Source organism: Lasiosphaeria miniovina (genome assembly GCF_030549165.1).
Source record: "Lasiosphaeria miniovina strain SMH2392-1A chromosome Unknown B0T26scaffold_1, whole genome shotgun sequence".
NCBI lineage: Eukaryota > Fungi > Ascomycota > Sordariomycetes > Sordariales > Lasiosphaeriaceae > Lasiosphaeria > Lasiosphaeria miniovina.
Window position 1 is genome coordinate 7,473,539 of NW_026848220.1, and position 22,493 is coordinate 7,496,031.

Genomic DNA, 22,493 nt, shown 5'->3' on the forward strand with positions numbered 1-22,493 from the left:
TGCTCTGCAACCGAGTTCCCATCGACGAGCAATCCGAATGTTTGATAAATTCTCCGTCCCTGTTCAGACATCATCACGGTGCTGGTTCTAGATGTCGAGAGTTTGGCCATTCTCATATATAAAGCCACCAAGGTGCTGAAATTGGAAGGTCTTTACTTTAGTTAGTCAAACCATTTCCACCTTCTCTGCTCATCCGATTTCCCGCCGAGGTGCGGAAGTCCATCGCCACAGCAGCAGGGCTTACACAAATAATTATTGAACAACAAGGATAAGAAATCGACGTTTTCGGCTCTGTCCGGCTCAGACGAGAAGATTTGCAATGGTGAGCCCAGGCAATCCTCCTTCAGATACTTCCAAGACTGCTGACCGATGGTTGCGACCTCACCACCAGGCAAACCCACCACCCCATCGCTCTAGACAGCTACAGGCAGGCCCATCCGGACTTGCTCCTGGGTCTTCCCGTGCACAGCAACAGCGCCGCGAACCACCCAGAGGTTCCCTAAAGTCGTTGCCTTTGATCTAGAGTGAGTGGCTAGAGTTATTCCGTGTTCCTTCACGTCCATGCTAACAAATGGTTCGTCATAGCAACGTTGTATGGGCGGGCGTCCTTGACCGCACCAAATTTGGGAGAAATGGGTTTATCGATCCAGACCGACCATGGGAGAATGCCGCGGTAATTAATCCGCATGGCCCCGCGGGGGCAAATCCCGATCTTGAAGAATTGGGAGGCGTTGGATGACTTCCAGAAATCACCGAGCGGTACATCAAGATGCACAGGAACACACGTGCCCAGTGGAGGAAGCACAATGAACCGGTGTCCAAATAATCTGAGTGATGAGAGATGGGGGACCTGGCTGTCGCCCACGAGATTGGTCTAAGAATTGGGCCGGGCCAGCTCGCAATTGAAGCCTCGGGGCTGGTGCCTGTGGCGGAGAGTCTCGACAGGGGCGGGAACGAGGATCAGAAAGCTCCATGCCGGTGCTCGCTGGACGAATGTATTGTGTTGCATGTGTTGCATGCGATCGAAGTGGACAGCGCATTGAATTACCTGGCTAAATAGGTCTAAGAGTACAGAAAAGAACGCTTCCTTATACTCGTTGAGAGAGAGAAAGGGAAGTGTTGCAATCAGCCCGAAATGAGGGCATTCCGAATGAAATGAGGGCATTCCGAGGCCAAGAATGAAAGAAAAATAAAGGATGAAGGAAGTACAGAGGCATGCTAACCAGGGCCTGAAAAATGTGGTTCAATTCCTTGAAAAGTGGGTCGATTCCGGGCGAAATTTTGGCAGGCACAATCGCCGGGAGACATTGGGGCTGGCCCCTAATTATTTCTCGATGAGCCTTTCGTTGGCGAGCCCAGCGGCCAGAACAAAAGAGCATAATCGCAGGGCAGGGACTTCTGCAAAATGAACTCGGTAGGGAAGTGGGATGGTTTATAATAGAATCCACTGGGGCGCTGGCCTAGACCATTTTCACCTATTTTAGCCAAACACGGGACAACAGGCCCTTTCACGTCTTGCAGTCCCACCGGCCCAGCCAGCAATCATTCGGGAATTGTGACTCTAGACATAATTACACTACATGGCCTGCCCGAGCCTGGAACTAGTTGCTGGCGGTGCGAGTTGTCACCGAATTTCCGGCCTGGCTATTGGCTCAAGTAATGGGAATGTGGGTCCGGATGGAAACTTTCGCAGGAACCCTAACGACAAGGGGCGACTCTGTATTCCGTAGCGGTTGGCGTAGATGCAGGGTTTTGGCGGCCCGCTTTTTGGTTTTGGCTGCATCCCTGACGGATTGGCCATTTGACGAACCAACGACGGCTCACGACGCGACATTCATCACTGGCCGCCAACCAAGCTGCGCCAACTCTGCCCAACAAGGCAATGACCGGCCTTAATGTCGCCTTCTACCTGTACCCATGCGGGCTGTTTGCGACTCTGGCGGCATCCGAGTCAATTGACTACTTCCGCACGCGCGCCCGGCGCCAAAAGAGCGCTGGCCCCGGCCCTGCCGAAGCCGCGAGTGCCAACGACAAAGCCGCCGACGCAACCCGCCGCCTGTACGCTCGCCTAATCTGGCTGTGCCAGGGGGTGTTGGCCATCTTGCTCCTCCCTTCCATCGTCCTCGTCATTCGCGATGCTGTCGCCGGGCCGCAGGTCGGCGGTTTCCCCTACAGCGCCTACCTGGCTGCCCACGTCGCCGTGATGCTCTACTTCCTCGCCGGCCTGCTCCCCAACCCCGACGGCCCGTGGTCGCCCACTGCTTCCCACTGCTATTCTTGGCTGGTCGGCGCACTGCTCGAGGCGGTCATCGCAGCCCTCTTCGGCATCCAGCGAAGCCGTATCGACGCGCCGCCAGAGCTCCTCGACGCCTTGGCCGCTCTGGGCCTGGCCCGAATCGCCGCCTTGGTTGTCATGATCGCCCTCCTGGTGCGCCGCCAGTACGCCCTGCGATCTTCCCTCGCTTCTTCGACTCCCGGCGAGCGCCAGGGGCTTCTTGAAAACGGCCACGCGCCGGCCCGACCGAAGCCGCGAGACGCCCAGGACTCGGGGTGGCTCGACTACATCGCCGGATTCCGCGTCCTTTTTCCCTATCTGTGGCCCAATGATTCCCGCCTGTATCAAGCCGTTGTCCTGGTATGCTTGGTGCTGCTGATCTGCCAGCGTGTCGTGAACCTGATGGTGCCGCTGCAGCTGGGCGTGCTGGTCAAGTCCCTCGGGTACGGCCGCATTCCGTATCGAGACATGGTTCTTTACGTCGTCTACCGGGCCCTGCAGGGCAACCAGGGCGCCATCGGAGCCGCCCGCTCCGTCCTTTGGATTCCTGTCTCGCAATCTCTCTTCCGCCGCCTGTCGTGCGCCGCCTTCGAGCACGTGCTGGGCCTCTCCCTTGACTTCCACCTCAGCAAGAAGATCGGCGAGGTCACCAGCGCCCTCAGCCGCGGCGCTGCCATGAACAGCTTCCTCGAGAACTTTGTCTTCCAGGTCTTCCCCATGATCTTTGACATCTTTGTTGCTGGCGTCCTGTTCTTTGTCAAGTACGACGCCTTCTACACCATCATCGTCTTCTCCATCATGTGGTCGTACATATTCCTTACCATCTACATGGCCAAGTACCGTGGACGCGCCCGGAGGGACATGGCTCTCAAATCGCGCGAAATGGACGCCGTCAAGACGGACGCCATCATGGCCTACGAGACTGTTCAGCACAACTGTGCCGTCGGCCCCGAGACGGAGCGTTTCAACGGCCACGTCGTCATCTACCAGAGGGCCGAGCGGCTGGTCCTGTGGTCGCTGAACGGGCTGAACCTCACGCAGAGCTCCATATTCTCCGTCGGCACCGCCATGCTCGTTGCCGTATCGGCCTACAAGATTTCGAAGGGCCAGCAGACCGTGCCCGAGTTCGTGACCCTCATCGCCTACTTCACGCAGCTCCAGGCCCCCCTGAACTTCTTCGGCACCTACTACACCATGCTGCAGAACAACCTGATCGAGGCGGAGCGCATGCTAGACCTGTTCAAGGAGACGTCGGGCGTCGTCGAAAAGCCCGACGCCACCGAGCTCGTCAATCCTAGGGGCGAGGTCGAGTTCCGCGACGTGAAATTCGCCTACCAAGACAAGACCAAGCCCGCCCTCGACGGCATCAGCTTCAAGGTGGCCCCCGGTACCAAGACGGCCATCGTCGGGGAGTCGGGCAGCGGCAAGTCGACCTGCCTCAAACTCCTCTTCCGCTTCTACGACGTCGACGGCGGTTGCATCGCCGTCGACGGCCACGACATCCGCGACCTGCAGCTCGACAGCCTGCGGAGGGCCATTGGCGTCGTGCCCCAGGACACGGTGCTGTTCAACGCGACCATCATGTACAACCTGTTGTACGCCAGCCCGACGGCGACCGAGGCCGACGTGCACGAGGCCTGCAAGGCGGCCAACATCCACGAGCGGATCATGGAGTTTCCGGACCAATACGAGACCAAAGTAGGAGAGCGCGGCCTGAAGCTGTCGGGCGGTGAGCGGCAGCGCGTGGCCATCGCGCGCGCCATCCTCAAGGACGCGCGCATCCTGCTGCTCGACGAGGCCACGGCGTCGCTCGACTCGCACACGGAGCGCCAGATCCAGGACGCCCTGGAGCGCGTCACGCTCGGCCGCACCACCGTGACTATTGCCCACCGCCTCTCGACCATCACCACATCGGACCAGATCGTCGTCCTGCACAAGGGCAGCATCGTCGAGCGCGGCACCCACGAGGAGCTGCTCGCTCGGGGCGGGCGGTACCACGCCATGTGGGAGAAGCAGACGACGGCCGAGAAGCAGAAGACAGAGAAGGCAAGCGACGTGTGATGGCCCGAGGCCTCACAACTGGGAATGTCTGTGAACGGGAGCAAGCTGTGTATTGTAGAGAGACAGAATTAACGACTCTCTGTCGAAACGCGTCCGATGTGTTCAATTGTGGGTGCAATGCGTGCCAACCAGGGACTAGGCTACGCTGCCCGACTGACACCATTAGGCTGGGGAGTCTCCAAACGGGTCAGATGGATGGCAGAGGAGGGTTTCGATCTGGTCACAGAAAAACCAAGTTTTGTTTTTGGGGCGTTTTTCGAGCCGCATCACCGAGCTTGCCATGTGTGTTCTGCTGCATGGGGGAGAGGGGAGAGACCACTCCACCTAACATACCAACGATCAGTTCCCACCCATCAAGGCCAAGAGACTCACACCCCAAATAGCCCCAAGCTCTGAAACAACCGAAACCAAACTGATGGCGCACCTCATTCAATCTAACTCGAGCGCACTATGGGGTAGCACTGGTGGTGGCGTGGGAGAGGACAAGGCAGTTCCGCAGCTGAACAAATGCGAGTTGAACCGTGTCGCCCAGATTTGAGCCACTTTGAGCCACTTTGAGCCACTCTTCAAGCCACAGTCAGCTTATTTTGTCATCTTACGTTTGACCTTTGTTTAAAGATGTGTGTTGGCTGAATTGGCTGAACCAACAAGACAGTAAGCGTCGGAGGCGGCGGTAGGAAGCACAGGGCTACAGGGTCTATATAAGGAAGCCCACGGCTTCGTCCTTTGAACCTTTCTTCTAGCCTAGACAGACAATTCAATGCGCTGTCGACTTCGATCATGTGCAACAAACTGAGTCGGGGCTCGCCTGGCCTGGTGCGCAACGAAGGTAGCCGCAACGTATAATTAGCAGCATATTTAGCAGCATATTTAGCAACAAATAATACACCCAGCTAATCAGACGGCGTGTATTTGGGGCTCAAATTCTGGAGTGGAGAGAGCGTTGCTTCGGCACGAGTTCCAAGCGTGGCCTGCCCTCCCGCAGCAAGCTAGCGCTGCCGACAACTGGGGCCCAGTGCTGGGACTGGGCTGGGACCCGGTGGATGATGCTTGAATGACATGAAACCACTGCCGCCCGCGGCTGGGGCGATATATTTACGCAATTGTTGGTGGTCCGGAGTCCGGGCGGTGAGTACCAAGGTGCCTTGGTTCGGAGCCAAGCACAGGACCAGCAATATCCCGCTTCTACTCGGTCGTTGTCGAATTGAACTAGCCGGGGTACTTTGATCCTCGGTCCACATTTTCTCTTTTACCCTTCTATGAGCCTTATTTTCTCGGGAATCGTGATCGATCGGTTCTCTTTTGTTATCTCTTGTTAAGAGATCTTATTAAGCGAGAATATCATCCAGACCACTTAAAACAAAAGAGCAGTAGAGGAATGTGGGTCGAGGATTAGGTGCCCCTGCTAGTTTCAATTCGCAAACGACCGAGTAGAAGCGGTAATTGCCGTGCCGAGTCAGCGGGCGCGGCGATACAGCCAACGATGGGCTCGGACCCTGGCCGGAAACAAATGTCCGTCTTGAAACAGCCATATTCGGCAGGCATAGATGGCCGAATGGCGGGTGATGCCGAGGTTTTGAATCTATCTCAACAACTTGTGTTCCCGCAATCTGGAGCCACCGACCGCGCGGGCCGGAATGCCTGCCAACCCAACCGCCGACTCGAGCTGAAACGCAATTGCAAGTTCCGGAGGGGTTGCGCGGCGAGTTGGCCAGGTGCGGCGACTTCCTTCGCTGGTTCCGGGTACTGAAAGTGGGGTTAGGGTTGGTGGGGGGCAAAAGCCTGGCCCAGCTTTACCATCAATACCGTACAAGCGCTTCGCGAAAACACAAAAAGGATCCAGTGTTAAGCCACCCAACTAGGACGTAGGGATCTCAGCGCTAGAACACAGCTGTAAGCCCTTAAATCTAGAGCGATAATTACCTAATATAGTTCTTTCACAGGGCGGGCGTTTTTGTAGCCCTGACAAGCACTCTCGGCACCCATGTCGCTATTAGCTAGCGCCAACCTGCGCCGCGCGATGGCAGCCTAGGCCCTGTTAGCAACTATTAGCGAGAGTTGGCCTGTTGCCGCTAGCCCACTTTGCGCATGGCGGCAGGGGACGGAGTTATGGACTGACCAACTGGCCCTCGGCGAGGCGCGGTTCACGGCAAAGCTGGCCTCCAACACTGAGCCACCGTCCGTTGGACTTGGCCGCCACCGCATCGGCATGTTGGTCCCCACAGCTGAATGGTCGCAGTGTTGTCGTCTGCATTTACTTCCATTCTTTTTCATTCCGATATTTATTCTTGTTTCTGGCTGCGTGTGGGTTGGGTTGGTTATTACAATTTTATCATATCCACTGATCGTTTCGTAAGCAAAAGATGCCTTCACCTTGCCTTCACCTTGCCTTCACCTTCGACTTTGTAACACGGCAACTGCCGTCAGCTCAGAGCGGGCCTGTTTTGCTAATCACTGCCATCTCATCCTGCCCTGCAATCGGTGGGGCAGGCAGTCTCGAAACTGGTTGGGTCGGGAAGCCTCGCCTCCTTGTTTCAGCCATGGGACAGGCTCTATTCTTGGGCTCCACGCTGGTCTGGCCTCCCCTTCGCCGCGAATTCCGACATGTTTGGACGGATTGAACACGGCCTGGGTAGACAAGGGTTGTCCGGGCAAGACTTGTTATTTAAGACCCGAATCGAACGCACATTGTTAGTCCGGCCAGATAGGAACTCCCCTTGGCTGTCTAGCTCTAATTACTTTGAGAGAGTTGTCACCTCCGTTATCTACCTCTGCCATTGGCATCTCCATTTTTCTGGGAATAGTAATTTGCATCGCCAATTTCTGGTCACAAATTGATTACTACGCTATATCACGATCATGTCTCTCTCAGAGAGCACCCCTGCGCCAGCGTCGTCGTCATCTTCCCAACCTGAAAAACGCGGCCCCGGGCAGGATCTAACAATCAGGTCTAGACCCGAGCCAAGTATTGGAAATGCTAAAGCCCCGCCCGTGCCATCTAAACCCCTCAAAAATCTCATTGTACTGCAGCATATTGGCGGATGGAACCACCGAGAACTAACCCCGGAAACTACAGAATTCAAACTCGTTGCATTAATAGTGTGTCGAGCACTTCAGAAGTTAGAAACCGGTTCCGGTCTGAAAGCACTTGTTGGTTTGGCGCATAAAATAAACGAAGAAATGAAGAACGCCGACCAACCTCGAGCCTATAAGTATACTGGTCCTGGCGAAGCAGAGGCGTTAAAGATATTGATTCAAAACTTCATAGCCAAACTATACGCCGATTTTCCCATCATCCGCCTAACAACCGAGTCTCCCTCGGCATATGGGACCACAACAAGAGAACCATGGGGTTTAGATATTGAAAATTATCAGCCCAAGGATGCTGCTAGCATGGCCCTGAGAAGTGACGTGAGTGGAGCTATATTCAATATATTCATTTTCGTCGCCATCGTCCGACGGCTAATCAAGAAACTATTCGTTGCGTATTACAGTCAGTTAATGAACTACTTGCCCTATCAACCGATTATCGACATTGGTGGTTTCATCCTCAAAATGAACGTGGCAGTGCATTTATGCAAGAGTGGAAGGCGGCTATTGAAGCCTCCGCCTTTAGGCTCGTCAGTACTGTTATCCACGAAATTGGTCATATCCTTTTCGGCTTTCTTGCCGGCTGGAGTTCTCCTGAAGGTCTCCCGACAACCAAACGACCTTCAACTCCAGCCCCTGTTTGCTTCCCACTCTACCTCAAGCATAAAAAGGGAGAATCTGGTGAACACTTAGAGTACCTTATTTGGTCCGGAAAGTTGTTGCACGCCCAGGTAAATGTCCCCCAAAGCAAAACAGGACATTTCAGTCGCTATCCAAACATAGCACTAGCTATTTCCTTTATAAAATCGCTTCCTTCAAAAAAAGATCAGGAGGAAAAAGGACTGGTTGACCCAAACTGGATTCGCCAGTTCCTTGAAGGAAATGACATAGAAGGTGCGGAGCCTATCTTCGAGTTTCCTCTATTTCACTCACCTTAATCAGACTAACAACCCATAACACATAGAAGTTTTGGAACTCTCCAAAAAGGACGTGGAGGAAGCTGGATTTCCGCTAAACTACGCCGACTTTGGATGCCCAGAAATACAAATGAAAGCGTTTCCAAACCTTCCTCGTCATTTGGTCCTCCTACATGGCAAGAAAGGACACAACTATATCCCGCAGCAAACCATATTAAACTTCTTGCTACTCGACAAGACCACACTACCTTTCTTCGATTCATTGAAGTGGACTGCTGTCGGCAACTTGGGAGTTTTTACAGATAAAAAAGCATCAAACAACAGCTCTGGAAGCACACACCCATTCGTGAGCCTAGGAGATAGTAGCGTAGAATGCCAGGCGATTCGCCCTATAATCGACACTGCGCTAAGGCTCTTGGAAAGCACATGGGGCAAAACTTCCGTGCTTAAGTTTGCTAAGAAGCTTATCCCAGAGCTTAAATCGTTAGGGGGCTCGCCCTTCACTGAAACCGAGCTCGCCGAAGTGAAGATCGGAGGTATGCTCCAAAACATACGGTTCAACTTCCCCCTCGTCTATATCACACCGAAAATCACGACAGCTTGCGAGTTTCTTTACTCTAGAAATTATGCATTTGGCGGAAACCCGGCAGGGTCCGATAAGAGCCCTAAAGTTATGGTTCTAATAGTAAATAAAAAGGTAAGGAGCTAATTGACGCCTAATTGCGAGGTTATCAGCCAGTCTGAACCCGTTTAAATATTTACCCACATTTGGCTACATTGGTATGATGACATGGGCTAATGATACTTCAAAACAGGTTGTGGATAAGTTATTGGGATTTGGGATTCAGTATCGAAACAATCAACAAGACCCTGGCCTGATTAATGCGTGTATCGCCGACTGGGGATTCTTTCTCGCTACCGCCGTTGCACACCAATTGGGCTCCGCTCTGGCCGAGATGATAAAGTTCTCGGCCAACTTGCCGGCAAGTTCAAGAGACCAATTTGACAAGGATGGCTACTACAAAAATGCTGCCAAAGCACTAGAGACCATACTCTGGGATCCTAATAACTCTGGTGGTAATATACACGACGATTCTCTCCTCTTAAAGAGCTATCATGAAGGGTTGCTGGATAGCCTTCTATTCCAACTTGGGCGCGACCCCAGCAAGCGATTAAACCCAGAGTATGTTTTCGGGTTCATAACCCAGCAGGCTCTTGAATGTAAGTGTATCATGTATCTTTCTCAGCTTTTTAGGCTTCCTAACCAATTCCTCCACGGCTTTAGGGCCCATTAAATGGGCAAAGATCCCAGAAGGGATACGCACAGGGGAAGAGGTAAAAGTCGCATTGCTGAGGAAACCGGATATCGATATAGAAGCCATTTTCACTCATGGTGTCAACGTATCTACAAAGTCGCTAAAAATGGTACATGGTGGGAATATTATGTCGGCAATTAGGAGCCCGTCGCTTGTTGTTTGATCCAAGCTCTATGTCTATCTCAACTATGCAGGACTGTGGCGCGGGCGCCTCTGGACTAATACTATTGTATGACAGTTTAGCTCCGATGAAGAGAGATAGGTACTTTAGTAAGCATTAAGCTCCTGGTGAGCAACAATATGCAGAACCCCGAGCGGCCCGGCGCCGCTCTATTGCTATATCTATATTCTCCGGACACAGCGTTGAATTCTAATTATCGTCTGCGGCACCTGCTAGTTGGTCTCTTGAGAGTAGGTGGTAGGGAACCTGAGTCTGAGCTACATCTTCTCGTGATAGACGTGTAATATGCCTGCCTTTGCATTGCACTGGCATGACGTGCTTGGTGTTCAGCCAAACGGAATTGCCTGCATATGTTGACTTTCGGAGCTGTATCTGCCTACCTAACTGGGTCTTCTCTTCTCACCGGCAGCGCGGCGATTCGCGGCTGGTAAGTGAAGTCGTGACTATCCCCGAGGCCCTCACGACGACATTTAATGAACTCTAGTTGTGGTGGCGCCGGCGCCGAGGATTGCTGAGTTCTGGTCCCACATTATACCCATGGTTATGATTTGAAGATCATACCCATGGTTATAATGTGTGAGTGTGTGCACATGTTACTGCGGGCCCTGGTCAAGGAGGTGAGGCACCCTGTTGACCTTAGGTGAGCCTAGCAGTGTGGCACGAGGCAACCCCAAAATATCAGAGAAATAGTCTGAACGAAACGTCCCGCGACGTGTATTATAACTATGGATATAATTAATTAGATATGGCATCGTGGCCATGGTTATAATCTTACTTCTCTGTCCTTGGCCTTCCTACCGACCGTTTACGTGGCTAAGGAGCATCGAGAGTCTCAGGGATCTCCTTCCTTAGCGCGGCTACACGTAGTAGACTGACCAATCAAAGCAACTGAGCCCTCTTCCCTGGACCTAACTCACAACTCGTTATCTCCCAGTCCCGGCGGACTAGGGGTTAGTAGAGAGGGATCCTACGTAGTCCCAAGCGGTTGGTTCTACATCTCCCCATGTCTGGCTGATGACCGAGAGCCCTTGATAGGGGAGAAGGAGCGGATCTTTCTGCCAACCGACCGCAGCCAATCTCGACCCTTCCGTCGAATGTCCGAAGAGTGGATAACCTCGTCGAGGAAGTGTTGCCTCTGGCTCTCGATATAATCGCAGTATGCTTGTGCTATGCGGCGCGCTTCCTCCTCTGTGTCTGGCGTTTGGTATGTTTCAGTGAAGGGTGATCGTCACCTAGATCACGGAATGCGGTAGGCTATTCGTGAAAAGGTAGGTAAATTGATGATCGAGGGAGGAAGCTCGGGAGCACTGCCCTGCCGAGGACCTTAATGTGGTCCTTTGGTGGGGCAGACGCGGTCTAACCGCGTCAGGGTAAGCCCCGCTTCCCTATGTACCTATGTACTTAAATTACACGTGCCGGTCATATGACCTTGTCTTGGCGCTCCCTCGCTCAATCAGGCATCATTCAGCAATAGTATATGATACGTATATGGAAGGGCGTGGGAAAGGGGGTCCTTGGTGTGCTGCTAGGCTAATGCCTACGCCACCGTTTGCCATCATCCGCCATACCAATAAGTGTCGATTGTTATATTCCCGGTTCTCACCCCCCTCACCAAGCGGCCGGAAGTCGTGTATATGGCACCGTACGCAGCTCTCTCCGTTCGGGCGCTCTAGCTTGTAGGTCTGGACAAATTTATCAGCTAGTAAGCAGACGTTCTGGCGAAATTCGATGATGGCGGCTATCTTGGCGACGGACGGCGCGCGTGGGTCGCCCCTGAGGAAGAACAAAATCGCGGACGCTATATAGTTGCCATAGCCCCTGTTCCAATCGCCCGGGCAGAGTTGCTGAAACTGCTGTGCTATGCTGTAGACCCGCGCATGCTCCTGGTCTTTGAACTGAACCCCGCCGGGTAGAGAGACAGATTCCATGGAACCAGCAGCAGCGTCCGGGAATATCTGGCGGGGGTACGTAGGTAGGTTATCCCAACGTTCCTTGAAGCGGGCCAAAGGAATCGCGGTTCTCCTAGACCACAAAAAAGTCCACTGGTCGTCCTGGGCGCTGAAGCAAAAATCCTTGGTTAGGGCGTTAGAGATGCCCCGCGCTTTTAATACTGTCGTGACGGAGCGGCAGAACTCGTTATACGCTTCTGTCTGTATTCCGGTTGGCTCGTCCGGCTGGAGGCTCTCCTAGTCATTGCTGTTTAGCCCCCCCTTCAAAACCTCTTCCTGTGCGAGTAATGGCGAAGACACGCCAGAAAGCGTGTCAATGACCGCTCCAGCGAAGATGGATCCGCAAACTCGTCTCAGGCTTGCCGATAGCAGAAACGATATGAATATCTTCTCTTCGGTAGCGGCGGCTAGTATTATTCTATTAAAGTCGGGCGCAATCACCCATCTACCCGAGTAATATGCTATTACGAGTAAGGTGGCTCGGGTATTTCCTGATACGCTCTTTAGCCGTTTAAGGCTAAACCCCTTCCCGGAGTTACTATAGTCGAGGAGGAGTCTGTGGTCGTCTGACCCGTAATAGAATACCGTCAAAAGGATCGGGTGCTTGTCCTTGGCGCGAGCAGTGGCTTTAGAGACCTCGTCGAGAAATCTATCAACCATATTGGCGGGTGGAACGACCGTCATAGGAGTGATCTCAGACTCGAGAAGCTTAGGGCTGAGGACGACCTTGGGACACTCAGAAGCGGTACCGTGGTGATAGGGGCCGTGCTTATTCAATAACTTGCTGGGCTCGGCAGCGGTAAGCCAAACTTGGTCGGCAACTAAACCTTTCAGGAAGTAGTTAAAAGCGTAAAAGTCGGAGAGGAACTACCCATCGTCAAACTAGGAGCCGGTGGAGACTATCGGGTGGGTTGCTGCGACGATGATGGTATTGTCAAAGATACAGGGGAACGTATGAGTGATAAAAATCCCGCGCTCGTCGTCGGGGTACGGGGTAGACATTCCCTTATACGCGCCGCCCGTGGTAAGCTTACTTAGCTCTCCCATCTGACTGTCAAAAGAAGGGTTAGCCTAGGACGTCGTCGACGGAGTAATATACTTACATGACCTGAGATTCGGCGCTGTGGTTGATGTGCCGGCGTGGTTACAAGTCGATTGGGATCGGTTGTGCCATCGTAATTGCGGCAGCTAGTCCACTGAGGAGTATGTTGTTAGGTGAAAAACTAGCGGGGCCCGACCTTTTTATTGGCGATTTAGCTAAGAAAACTACAGCCAATCGAGCGACAGAGCCCAGCTAGCGCGGCAAACACAGCGAGAGAAGCAAAGACCGTATCAGGCGAACCTGTCATCAGAGCGAAAGCAGCAACAGAACGAAGCTAGAAGGAATCGGTATACACTACTAACGGAGGAAGGGAAGGAGGCCCACAGGATTAAGAAGAGAGCGCGCTACCACGCACATAAACTACAGCAGAAGGATTAACGTTATCACGATCAGGGAAAAGGAAAATCCGGAAGGATTTTCCCAGGAACTAGTGCCACACCGCCTCTAGCAGAATCGATACGCCACGTGAGTCGCGGAGCCGCGCTATCACAAACGCCACAAGCGGGAGACATGGGGCATCTTAGGACGATAAAGCAATAGTGGACAAATGGGACACCAGATATGAGCATTTGGGGACATAATTAGGCACACTGCACATCTTGGACCAGGAGAGCAAAGGTAGACAAATGAACACCGGATTGTAATGTTGGGCATCTACTTAAATAATAACGCAGCCCCTAGCGTGCCCTTAAGTTCTCGCGCCATACTCAAGTCCTTCGCTGTATGCCACCCCCGAAATGTCTTTAAGCTTTCGTACGGCGGCCCTTCTGCGCAGCCTTTTCGCCGGCAGCCTTAGCAGTCGACTTCGGCTTCGTCTTCGTAGTGGTCTCAGCGACAGCTTTACGCTTCGGCTCTACAGGTGAATATTAGCAAGAAATTATAAGGTGAACTCATATAATACATATTCTTACTCTTGGACAGGGTTGAAGAGTCGGAGAAAAAGGTCAAGGCCTTGCGCTTTGAGCTTCCAGCACCCGGGGTCGTAATCGCCTCGACCTCTTCCTCGTCGTTACTATCAGCTCCGGAACCGGACTCCTTATCGTCCTCGTTATCAATATACGAGGTATCGATATTCTTACCCTTAGCCTTCTTATCTGAAAAGACATCGTTGTCCTGATCGCTATCGAAGACTGAAGAAATTAGGATTTTGGAAAGACTAGCACGTGTTTTCTTTTCAGGTTTAAGCGAGTAGCGCGCGCGTCCTATTATTTAATTCACCTGAATAGACAGTATGCTCTTCCTATTATTCAATCCGTCTAAATAGAATCCTGGGTCTGCAGCCTAAACCCTACTACCCGGTTTTCTAGACTACTCACCGACCGGCTTCGCCTACTCGAGTTCTTTTCCTTATCATCCTCTACGCAGCATAAACAAAAAGGCTTTCTTCTTTCTTTACGCTTCTAGCCATTATACGGACATTTCGATCGCTCCAAAATTCCTTCTAACATCCAGTCTCAGTGAGCGTCATGTCGTCCGCTACATTTGCCGGCTCCGACCCGGCCGACCCTAACAATAACGCCGTCAACATTGAAGCCTCGGGGCCATACGAGCCTGTCCTGGCCGCAGTTTGTCCCTCCCACCTCTCACAGCTGTCTTTCACAAGGCTAACATTTAACTTGCGCAGTTCACTCAGCAGTTCAACCAAGTTTGGCAGAACGAGGCGCTTTGGGAGAATGCTAACCAGGATAAGGTATTGACCACGATGGCAAACGCAATTCTAGGACTGCGCATCAGCAACGGTCAGATGGCTGGCGGTGTCGACAGTGAGGAAAGCAGCGCTGAAGACGATGGCAGTAGCGACGAGGATGACAGAGACGATAAAGATGATGGCATGGTTGACGCGAACGACCTATTGCCGAATTGAAGTTTGGTGCGGTGGGATGAGTACCATCCAGAGCTTAAAGTACCACCTCGCCCTTGTGGGCTTTAACACCAATTGGGAGTACACCAAAGACAGCATCACCCAGGGCAATAAGGAAGGCCGGGAGATCCTCCGCTATATCCAGCCTCCTAGCCGAGGCGTGCGGAAGGTCAGCCACGCAGGAGCAGTTTTATGCAAGAAGCTCAGCATCACGTCGCAGAAGTTCGACAGTCTCTACAAGTCTAGTCATATTGCAACTGCGATGGTGGCCACGTTTGGCAAAGGTTCCGTCATGTTCTTGCCTAACGGTACAAGCGGGTGAGTCTGGTTCTTATTCGATTCTCCTTAGGTGCTAGCTAATAAATATTCTCCCAAGAAATCGCGGCAAAACCCCTTACCTCTCTGCGGTATCGCAAATTTTCATGACCGTCCGCGGAACTGATGAGTCTAAAGTTCTCCGACGGATCGCTCGGAAGCTAGACAGCACCACCCTCCGACACATCCGGAATAAGAGAGTTCTCCCATGGGACACAGATCTGAAACAAATCCCCCAATCAACAACCCCTTAAGACAGTCCTCGAGGGCTTAATGCCTTAAAGCACAAGCCAGATAGTTAGTTAGCGTAGACAGATGCTAGGACAAGAGGATATGGGTAAGAGATTCGAGAGTTTGTTCCGGGAAAGGGGTTTGTGAGTACGAGACGCAAATACAACAGGGACGCAGGGTGTAGAGGCTGTAGCAGTTCTGAGTACATTCACGAAGTTAGCGAAGATCGAAACTAGCTGGAAGCTGGAGAGCACGAACCGTAGCGCGTGGAGATTTTGATAGCATACGCATTGGGGTCTGAACGATGCAATTCGCAGCGCTGAGAGCCTCTAGTCGGGGCCGAGCCGTTGGCTGGGGCTTGGCGAAAAAGAGAAGGTGGGGCAGATGAGTGACATTTGAAGGAACTTGAAGGTACTGTTGGAAAGCTGGCCCCAAAGTAGGCCCAAAATTGGTTCAATGTAACAGTTTTATTGTGTGTAAAGTCTTGCGGTAAGTCCTGGGGACCCCCCAGCTGGGGACCCCATTTTACCCTGAAAAAGAGGGGTTTTCCTGGGCTAGGCCCAGAAGGTTACCCTGCATGCTCCTCCAGGTCAGACTGCTGGCCATTTCCGGGCTTAGTCAGGACCTCGAAAATCCAACAGGTACACTGGGCGGCAGGCCCTTCTCTTTATGGGCTGAGAGAGCAGCGGGGTACAGCGAGAACATAAGTCAACTGTCCCAGTCCCCTGCACCTCACCTGTCCCACCCCACTCTTTTGCTTTGAGCATTTTAATTGGCTAGCGCGAGTAGCACAAAATTTTGAGGCGTACATGGCCCAACTAGGCTAGTCTATTTAACGCGCCTTCCCTTCCCGTTTTCTTTCCCTTCACAATACCTTCCCTATGGCCCCCCCGCCCCGCCACCATCCCAAGTCCCCACCTGGTTTACAATTGGTTCCAAATCCGTTCCCTCAATTGGTTTTCTGGTCAGACAACACAACAAGTCCGCAATCACTTCCAAATTGAAGCTACCAAAGGCTAGGTGGGGATATCCTATTGATATTCTAAATACAAAGGTGGGAAAATGCCCCCTTATTATACTAGCTTGCATTGACTCAGTTGAACGGAACTCGGCTCTGTTCAACAGTTTGTTACGATCCTGGCTCAAGTCTGCAGGAGGCGCTGGAAGCCGACTGCTGATTGGGCAGCACTGGCGGGCAGGACGGGCCCCACATGAGCTCGGTGCGGCCAATCAGGCGGCGCTCAGTGCGTTCGGGTGCCAAGACTGGGAAGACCCACTGAGCAGAAAGAACAGCCAATCAGGAAAGTGCTCAGTTACCATTGAGAGCTCAGTCGTCCTTGAAGACTGAGCGCCCCGGAGGCCCTGAGCACTGTAAGGGAGAACCCTGATTGGTCCGCCTTAGATAGATATATACGACGACCGTAGCCACGGTCCTAGATAGTTCTTGCTTGGTTCTTCAAGCAAGCAATACACATTCACTGCACTCATACACTTTGAGTGGCATTCCGATTTGACTGTATTACCCGTGCGATAGGAGCTTGCCCTTTGTTCTATCTTCATAATTACCAAACCCCAGCATTCTGTGGAGCCCGTGCTCCCTTACAGACAGACGACCCTAACAGTCGAGTGGTTTGTAATACAGTTCGGCTGACAGTTGTTGGCGTATTTGAAGGCCCGGTTGGCCTGTAAGCTGTTGCCTGTGCTGTGCCGGCTCGGTTGGTCGTAGTTGACGGCTTGACCCGGCCTGCGGTCAGGTGGGCCCGAACTGCGACCAGGTGGTTGCGAGGCAGTTAGATCGATTCCAACAACTGTATATGTAGGGCATTGTGTGGTTGTGGATTTTATTCCACCCTGCATTACGTTGTGTAACTGTATAATTAATCCAAGTGTCACGGATTCCCTCAATACTGGTTGCGCTGCACTGGAGTGGGGCGCCCAGGGAGAATAGTGGGGTTGAGGGGAGGCCCGAAAAGAAGGGGGTTCTGGCTCGGGCCAGGCTCGAACACGAGTGGGTCCTGGTTCAGGCCCAGGGCCGAACGCTGTGAGCTTTCTGTTCGGGCCCGCCTTGATTGGCTGCCTTAGATGGATATATACGACGACCGTAGCCACGGTCTTAGATAGTTCTTGCTTGGCTCGTCAAGCAAGCAATATACACATTCACTACACTCATACACTTTGAGTAGCATTCCGATTTGACTGTATTACCCGTGCGATCGGAGCTTGCCCTTTGTTCTATCTTCATAATTACCAACCCCAGCATTCTGTGGAGTCCGTGCTCCCTTGCAAGCAGACGACCCTGACAGTCGAGTGGTTTGTAATAATTCACCAATAGTATACTGATTTCCCAGCCTTCACCCTCCCTCCATATCAGTCACCAGCCCAAGACAACTTTTTGTTGGCTCACATGTATTACACGAATCACAATCAAACCAAAGCGTAGAGTTGTCCAAAATTTGCCAAAGCACATTGAATCAGGCACCTGCTTGAAAACCACAAGGACTCTAGCAGTGATAATGACTAAACAAGAGGCTTTGCAGAGACATCACCATTGTCCATGTACCAGCACCAATGGCCGCCTAGACGTGGGCCGCCGTTAGCTCCTTATCCGCCGCCACGGCCTGCACCACGGCCTGCACCACGGTGGTGGCCTCCTGTGGCGTCCACAAAGCGCTGTCGCCCAACCGGTCCGCCGTCAGGCCAGCCCTCCCGGGATTTTTCATGCCCGCCTCGACCTGTCGCTGGTATGAGACGTTGCGCAGCCTCTCGTGCTCAGCCGGCGTCAAGTGCAGCTATTCGATTTCACACGCCATCGTGTCAGCTGCGACCCCTACACCCCATTCAACACATAACAAAGCACTCACATAAATCTCAACCGCAATCGCATGCAGCGTCAACGCTAGCCACCCACACGCTGCAAACAAGAGCTGAGTCGCCGCGGCCGACTCCAAGGGATTGCCCTTTGTATTAGCGCAGACCAGCACCTGCAGCTCGTCATCGGCCCCATCATACCACGGCTGGCAGCCGGGATACCACTGCAGCACGAGCCCCTGGTTGTTCCGTAGCGTGTCGTGAATCACCTTGCATGTGCGCGCCATGCAGTATGGGTCTGTCCGGGACAGGATGGGTGCGCCAAGCAGGCCGATGAGGCGGAGGGAGATGATGGAGGCGGCCTGTTATGCACAGGTGTTAAAAGAAATCAGAGTCGTCAACAGTTGAGTCCGTCTTCGCAACAGGAGAAATTGGTCAGGAAGCGGACAAGAGAAGAGAACAAGAGAAGAGGACAAGAGAAAAATCTAAAAGGAAACTTTTTTTTTTTTTTCAAAAAAAAAAAAAAAAAAAAAAAAAAAAAAGAAAGCGGAAAAGAGAAGAATACAATATTGAAAAGTAAAATCAGAAAAAGAGCAAGGAAAAGAAAACTCACATAAACCCACGCCCTCAACATCCACTTCCTATGCAACTCAATCTGCAACCTCTTCACATTCCACCACGCCAGCGCCAACGCAATAAGAAACACCGCCCCCAGCACGCCAATATACATCTGCGACGCCGGATGCCCGTCCATCGAGTCCCGCGCAATCATAAGTGCCCCCGCCGTCGACACCAGCGACAACAAAATCACCACGTACCCATTCACCCTGTGCACGAGCAGCCAGCGGTGCCGCACGACCGGCACGAACTGGACACAGACCAGCAGCCCCGCCGGGAGGATGGTAGCGATGTGCATTAGCAGCCCCACGCGCGTGTAGCTGCGCAGGCCGAAGCGGGCGAGGCGAGAGAGGACGAAGCCTAGGAGGGCTGAGTTGGTCATGAACCAAAGGATGAAGTTGTAGCCTTTAGTGAAGCCGATGGGGCGGTAGATTTTGGCGGCGTAGGTGTCGAGGCGGGCGGCTAGGCTGCGAGGGGGGTGAGGTTCGGGTTTGGGGGTGTCCATCTTTCTTTTCTGTCTGCCAGTCTATGGGTGTTTGTGGGGGGGGGGGGGGGGGGTTGTTGTTTGAGACAGAATTGGGTATTTATAGGAGCAATGGAGAGGGGAGGACGCCTCAACGATCGATGGAGGATAGAAGCAGGATCTAGTTGAATAGGTCTAAAGCATGTTCGATATACTCCGTGTTGTAAACAGCCTTGCAACCCACAGCTTGGAGAATCAGCAGCGGGTCTCGCAACGTCGAACTTGGCAGCAGATTTATAGTAACTAACAGATGCATGAAGTGGCTTTAACGGAGATGTCTGTTTATAGTATGGCCGTAGCCATCCCCCACGTAGGGCTAGCTCTCACGCCTTCCGCGCAGACAAACGGGAAGACCCGACAATACCTAACTAACCCAAGCCACAATACCACGTATTGTATAGCCGATTCGCTGACGAAGGCTGGCGGGGGTGGTGATGGCTGGTAAGCGGCCTATTTGACTGCCCGTCTTACTGGGTGTTAAGCGAGTGAAGTCCGTCGGGTTTCAGCCCCTAATCTTGGTGAACTCGAAAGCGAGGTAATGATCTGGGTTGGTCCCTAGGATAGGGTGTCGGGTCTGGGTAAACATTTGCTACCCCCCCTTGGCCCATATCGGCGTTCCCAACCAATGTATCTGCCCTCGCCCCTAAAGGAGCATTCGAAACTCCACGTGACTATAAGCATCGACCCGTGGAACATACTCAAAAGAATCAGGCACTAATCAGGCAGTATTACTTTTGTAACTGCAGTCGACTATTGTCTCGTTCCGTCGGTACACCAATCGGCGAGGCGGTGCGCAGGGTCTTACTGCAACATCGGCCTGCATTGGGCGCGACTGCAACATCGGCCTGCATTGGGCGCAACTGCAACATCGGCCTGCATTCGGCGTGACTGCATTCGGCGCGACTGCAACATCGGCCCGGCGGCGTATCGAGGCATGACTGCGAGCAGCGTGGGCGGCGATATCTTATCGATCGATATCGATAATCCTGATCAATATCAACCGATAAGCTGATATCGCAGATATCGTCGATATCGATTGATTAGTAATCAAATTGATCATTTCCCCGCTCCGAACTACTCCAAACCAATCAACTCCATCAAATTGATCAATTATCCTCAATATGGCCTCCTTGGGTGACCCTGAAGGGTCAATACTATCCCGGGAATCTATTTCTACTTCATTTACCCTTGAAGATCATACTCGCAAGCCACAGCCATCGGAGCCCACTCATAAGGGTAAAAATCGGCTCTTCTATTGTGCACATTGCTCATGGTCCGGTCAAAGTACTACGAATATACGACAACATCTTCTTCGCAAGCACAATATTGCTCTTGAAGCCGCAGTTCATACTACAAAGATTGCTATTAGTCAGACCACTAAACTAGATTCACAAATCTTGAAGAAGGTCCTTAATAAAGATATAATCAATATAGCTTTATTATCTCTCATTATCCTTCACAATCTCCCTTTCCGATTAGTCGAAAGCCCAGAATTCCATAACTTTTGCAAAACACTCAATCCCGAAGCCCAGAACCTCATCTCATCGCATTCAATACTCGGGTCCAAGATTGCAAAGTCATGGGCACTTCATAAAGATGTTGTACGGAAGAAGCTTCAATCTGCACTTTCAACAATCTATCTAAGTCTTGATATTTGGGCGTCCCTAAATCAGAAGCTATTTCTCTGGATTTGTGCCCAATTTGTGGACTATGAGACTGAACGACTGGTCAAAGTATTGGTTGCTCTTTCTTCTATTCCTTCACATTATGCCGAAATCCAATTCGAGGCTCTCTTCAAGACCCTACAAGACTATGGCATCCAGCGGAAAATCAGGGCTATTATTACGGATAATGCTACCTCCGATAATAAACTTTCTCGGCTTCTTGGATTGAGATTTCAAGAGGAGGATATCCAGTGGGAAATATACGATAACTGAATCCGATGTAATAGGTACATCATCAATCTAGCAGTCCAAGCTTTCCTTTTTCAAGAAGAATGAAAAGAAAAAGAAGAGGGAAAACCAATACCAGCATCTTCTCGCAATATCAGCCCACTTGGAAAGCTTCACGATATTATTGTTCATATCCGTGGATCACCTTCTCGCATATATCAATTTAAGGATCTTGCTGGCCGAAATATTCCTCTTGATAACAGCACAAGGTGGAATAGCTGGTACGAAATGCTAAGGGTTGTACTTAAAAAGGAATCAGCCATTGATTCTTATTCAAAAGCGTAGTTTGAAGAACTCAAATCCGATTTCCTTTTACCACAAGATTGGGAGATTCTTCGATCGATTCAATCCTTCCTCAATCTATTCTTTAGAGTAACGAAAGATACTGAGGGGGACCATGCAATAATTAATTGGATCCTTCTTACAATGGACGTTTTGTGTTGGAATAGCGATACTGGTGACCGCACACTAGCAGGGAGGAAGCAGAGATCGCGCGAGTACGCACGTGCAATTAGGCACGTGCGGCGCGCGGATCTCTCTCACACACACAAAAACCCCGGTCGCAAGCAGAACCTACCTTTAGTTCCAGAGAGAGAATGAATCAGAACAACTTTACACCCCCCCCCCCGGTAGTACTACCACTTTTTGACCCGTTGGAACACCTACGTGGTTGGAATACCACGAACATTTTGGTTCAATATTATAAAAGGAGCCACCAAGTTTTCAAATCGAAATCTTTCCTTTTAACTCGGATCCAATAAAGCTGGAAGACTTTCGACAAATATCATCTCAAGACGGAAGATTCCCCATACTGTATTACTACGATATTTCTTCATCCATCAAGGAAGAGTGAATATCTCAAATATAATTGGGAGAAGAAGTGGATTAAGCCAGTAAGCCAAGCAGTTAAAAAGCTCTGGATTTCTTTCAAAGAACAGTATGACATTCGTGAGCTACCAACACCCCTTATCGAGAAGCAAGATCAAGATAATAGCGATGACTATAACGTCCTTCTTCGGAATCTTCAGAACTTCCTACGGCCACTAAGCAAAGATGAATTCGAAGAGTACCTATCAGAACCACCACTTCTGATCAAAGGTTCAGCTCTATCTTGGTGGCTTGAATGGCAATAGCGGATCCGTTGGCCAAAACTATCCCAATTGGCTATTAATATCCTTTAAATTCCAGCAATAAGTGCTGAACCGGAGAGGGTCTTTTCTGGGGCTCGTCGTACGATATCGTGGGAAAGAATGTAGCTAGAAGAGACCACCATCGAGATGCTTGAATGTTTGAA

The 22,493-nt window shown here is 51.7% G+C and overlaps 5 protein-coding genes across 5 annotated transcripts; 2 read left to right on the forward strand and 3 right to left on the reverse strand.

Annotated features, from left to right (window-relative positions):
- Positions 1–1,882: 1,882 nt before the first annotated feature.
- Positions 1,883–4,336, forward strand: B0T26DRAFT_632459 (P-loop containing nucleoside triphosphate hydrolase protein; the record flags this gene model as incomplete). Its single annotated transcript, XM_060436444.1, has 1 exon — positions 1,883–4,336. The coding sequence occupies one exon, from the start codon at positions 1,883–1,885 to the stop codon at positions 4,334–4,336; it is 2,454 nt and encodes an 817-aa protein (XP_060304035.1).
- A 7,362-nt stretch (positions 4,337–11,698) lies between these two features.
- B0T26DRAFT_737582 (uncharacterized protein) lies at positions 11,699–12,791 on the reverse strand (the record flags this gene model as incomplete). Its single annotated transcript, XM_060443470.1, has 4 exons — positions 11,699–11,795; positions 11,872–12,026; positions 12,060–12,656; positions 12,690–12,791. 4 exons carry the CDS (start codon positions 12,789–12,791, stop codon positions 11,699–11,701), a joined length of 951 nt encoding a protein of 316 aa, XP_060304036.1.
- Positions 12,792–13,634: 843 nt separating this feature from the next.
- Positions 13,635–14,259, reverse strand: B0T26DRAFT_746977 (uncharacterized protein; the record flags this gene model as incomplete). The annotated part of the gene is made up of 3 exons (XM_060444773.1): positions 13,635–13,744; positions 13,803–14,021; positions 14,253–14,259. The coding sequence occupies 3 exons, from the start codon at positions 14,257–14,259 to the stop codon at positions 13,635–13,637; spliced, it is 336 nt and encodes a 111-aa protein (XP_060304037.1).
- A 98-nt stretch (positions 14,260–14,357) lies between these two features.
- B0T26DRAFT_671339 (uncharacterized protein) lies at positions 14,358–15,074 on the forward strand (the record flags this gene model as incomplete). The annotated part of the gene is made up of 3 exons (XM_060439308.1): positions 14,358–14,456; positions 14,516–14,725; positions 14,787–15,074. The coding sequence occupies 3 exons, from the start codon at positions 14,358–14,360 to the stop codon at positions 15,072–15,074; spliced, it is 597 nt and encodes a 198-aa protein (XP_060304038.1).
- A 2,800-nt stretch (positions 15,075–17,874) lies between these two features.
- Positions 17,875–19,229, reverse strand: B0T26DRAFT_737583 (uncharacterized protein; the record flags this gene model as incomplete). The annotated part of the gene is made up of 3 exons (XM_060443471.1): positions 17,875–18,087; positions 18,160–18,468; positions 18,720–19,229. 3 exons carry the CDS (start codon positions 19,227–19,229, stop codon positions 17,875–17,877), a joined length of 1,032 nt encoding a protein of 343 aa, XP_060304039.1.
- Between the last annotated feature and the right edge of the window lie 3,264 nt (positions 19,230–22,493).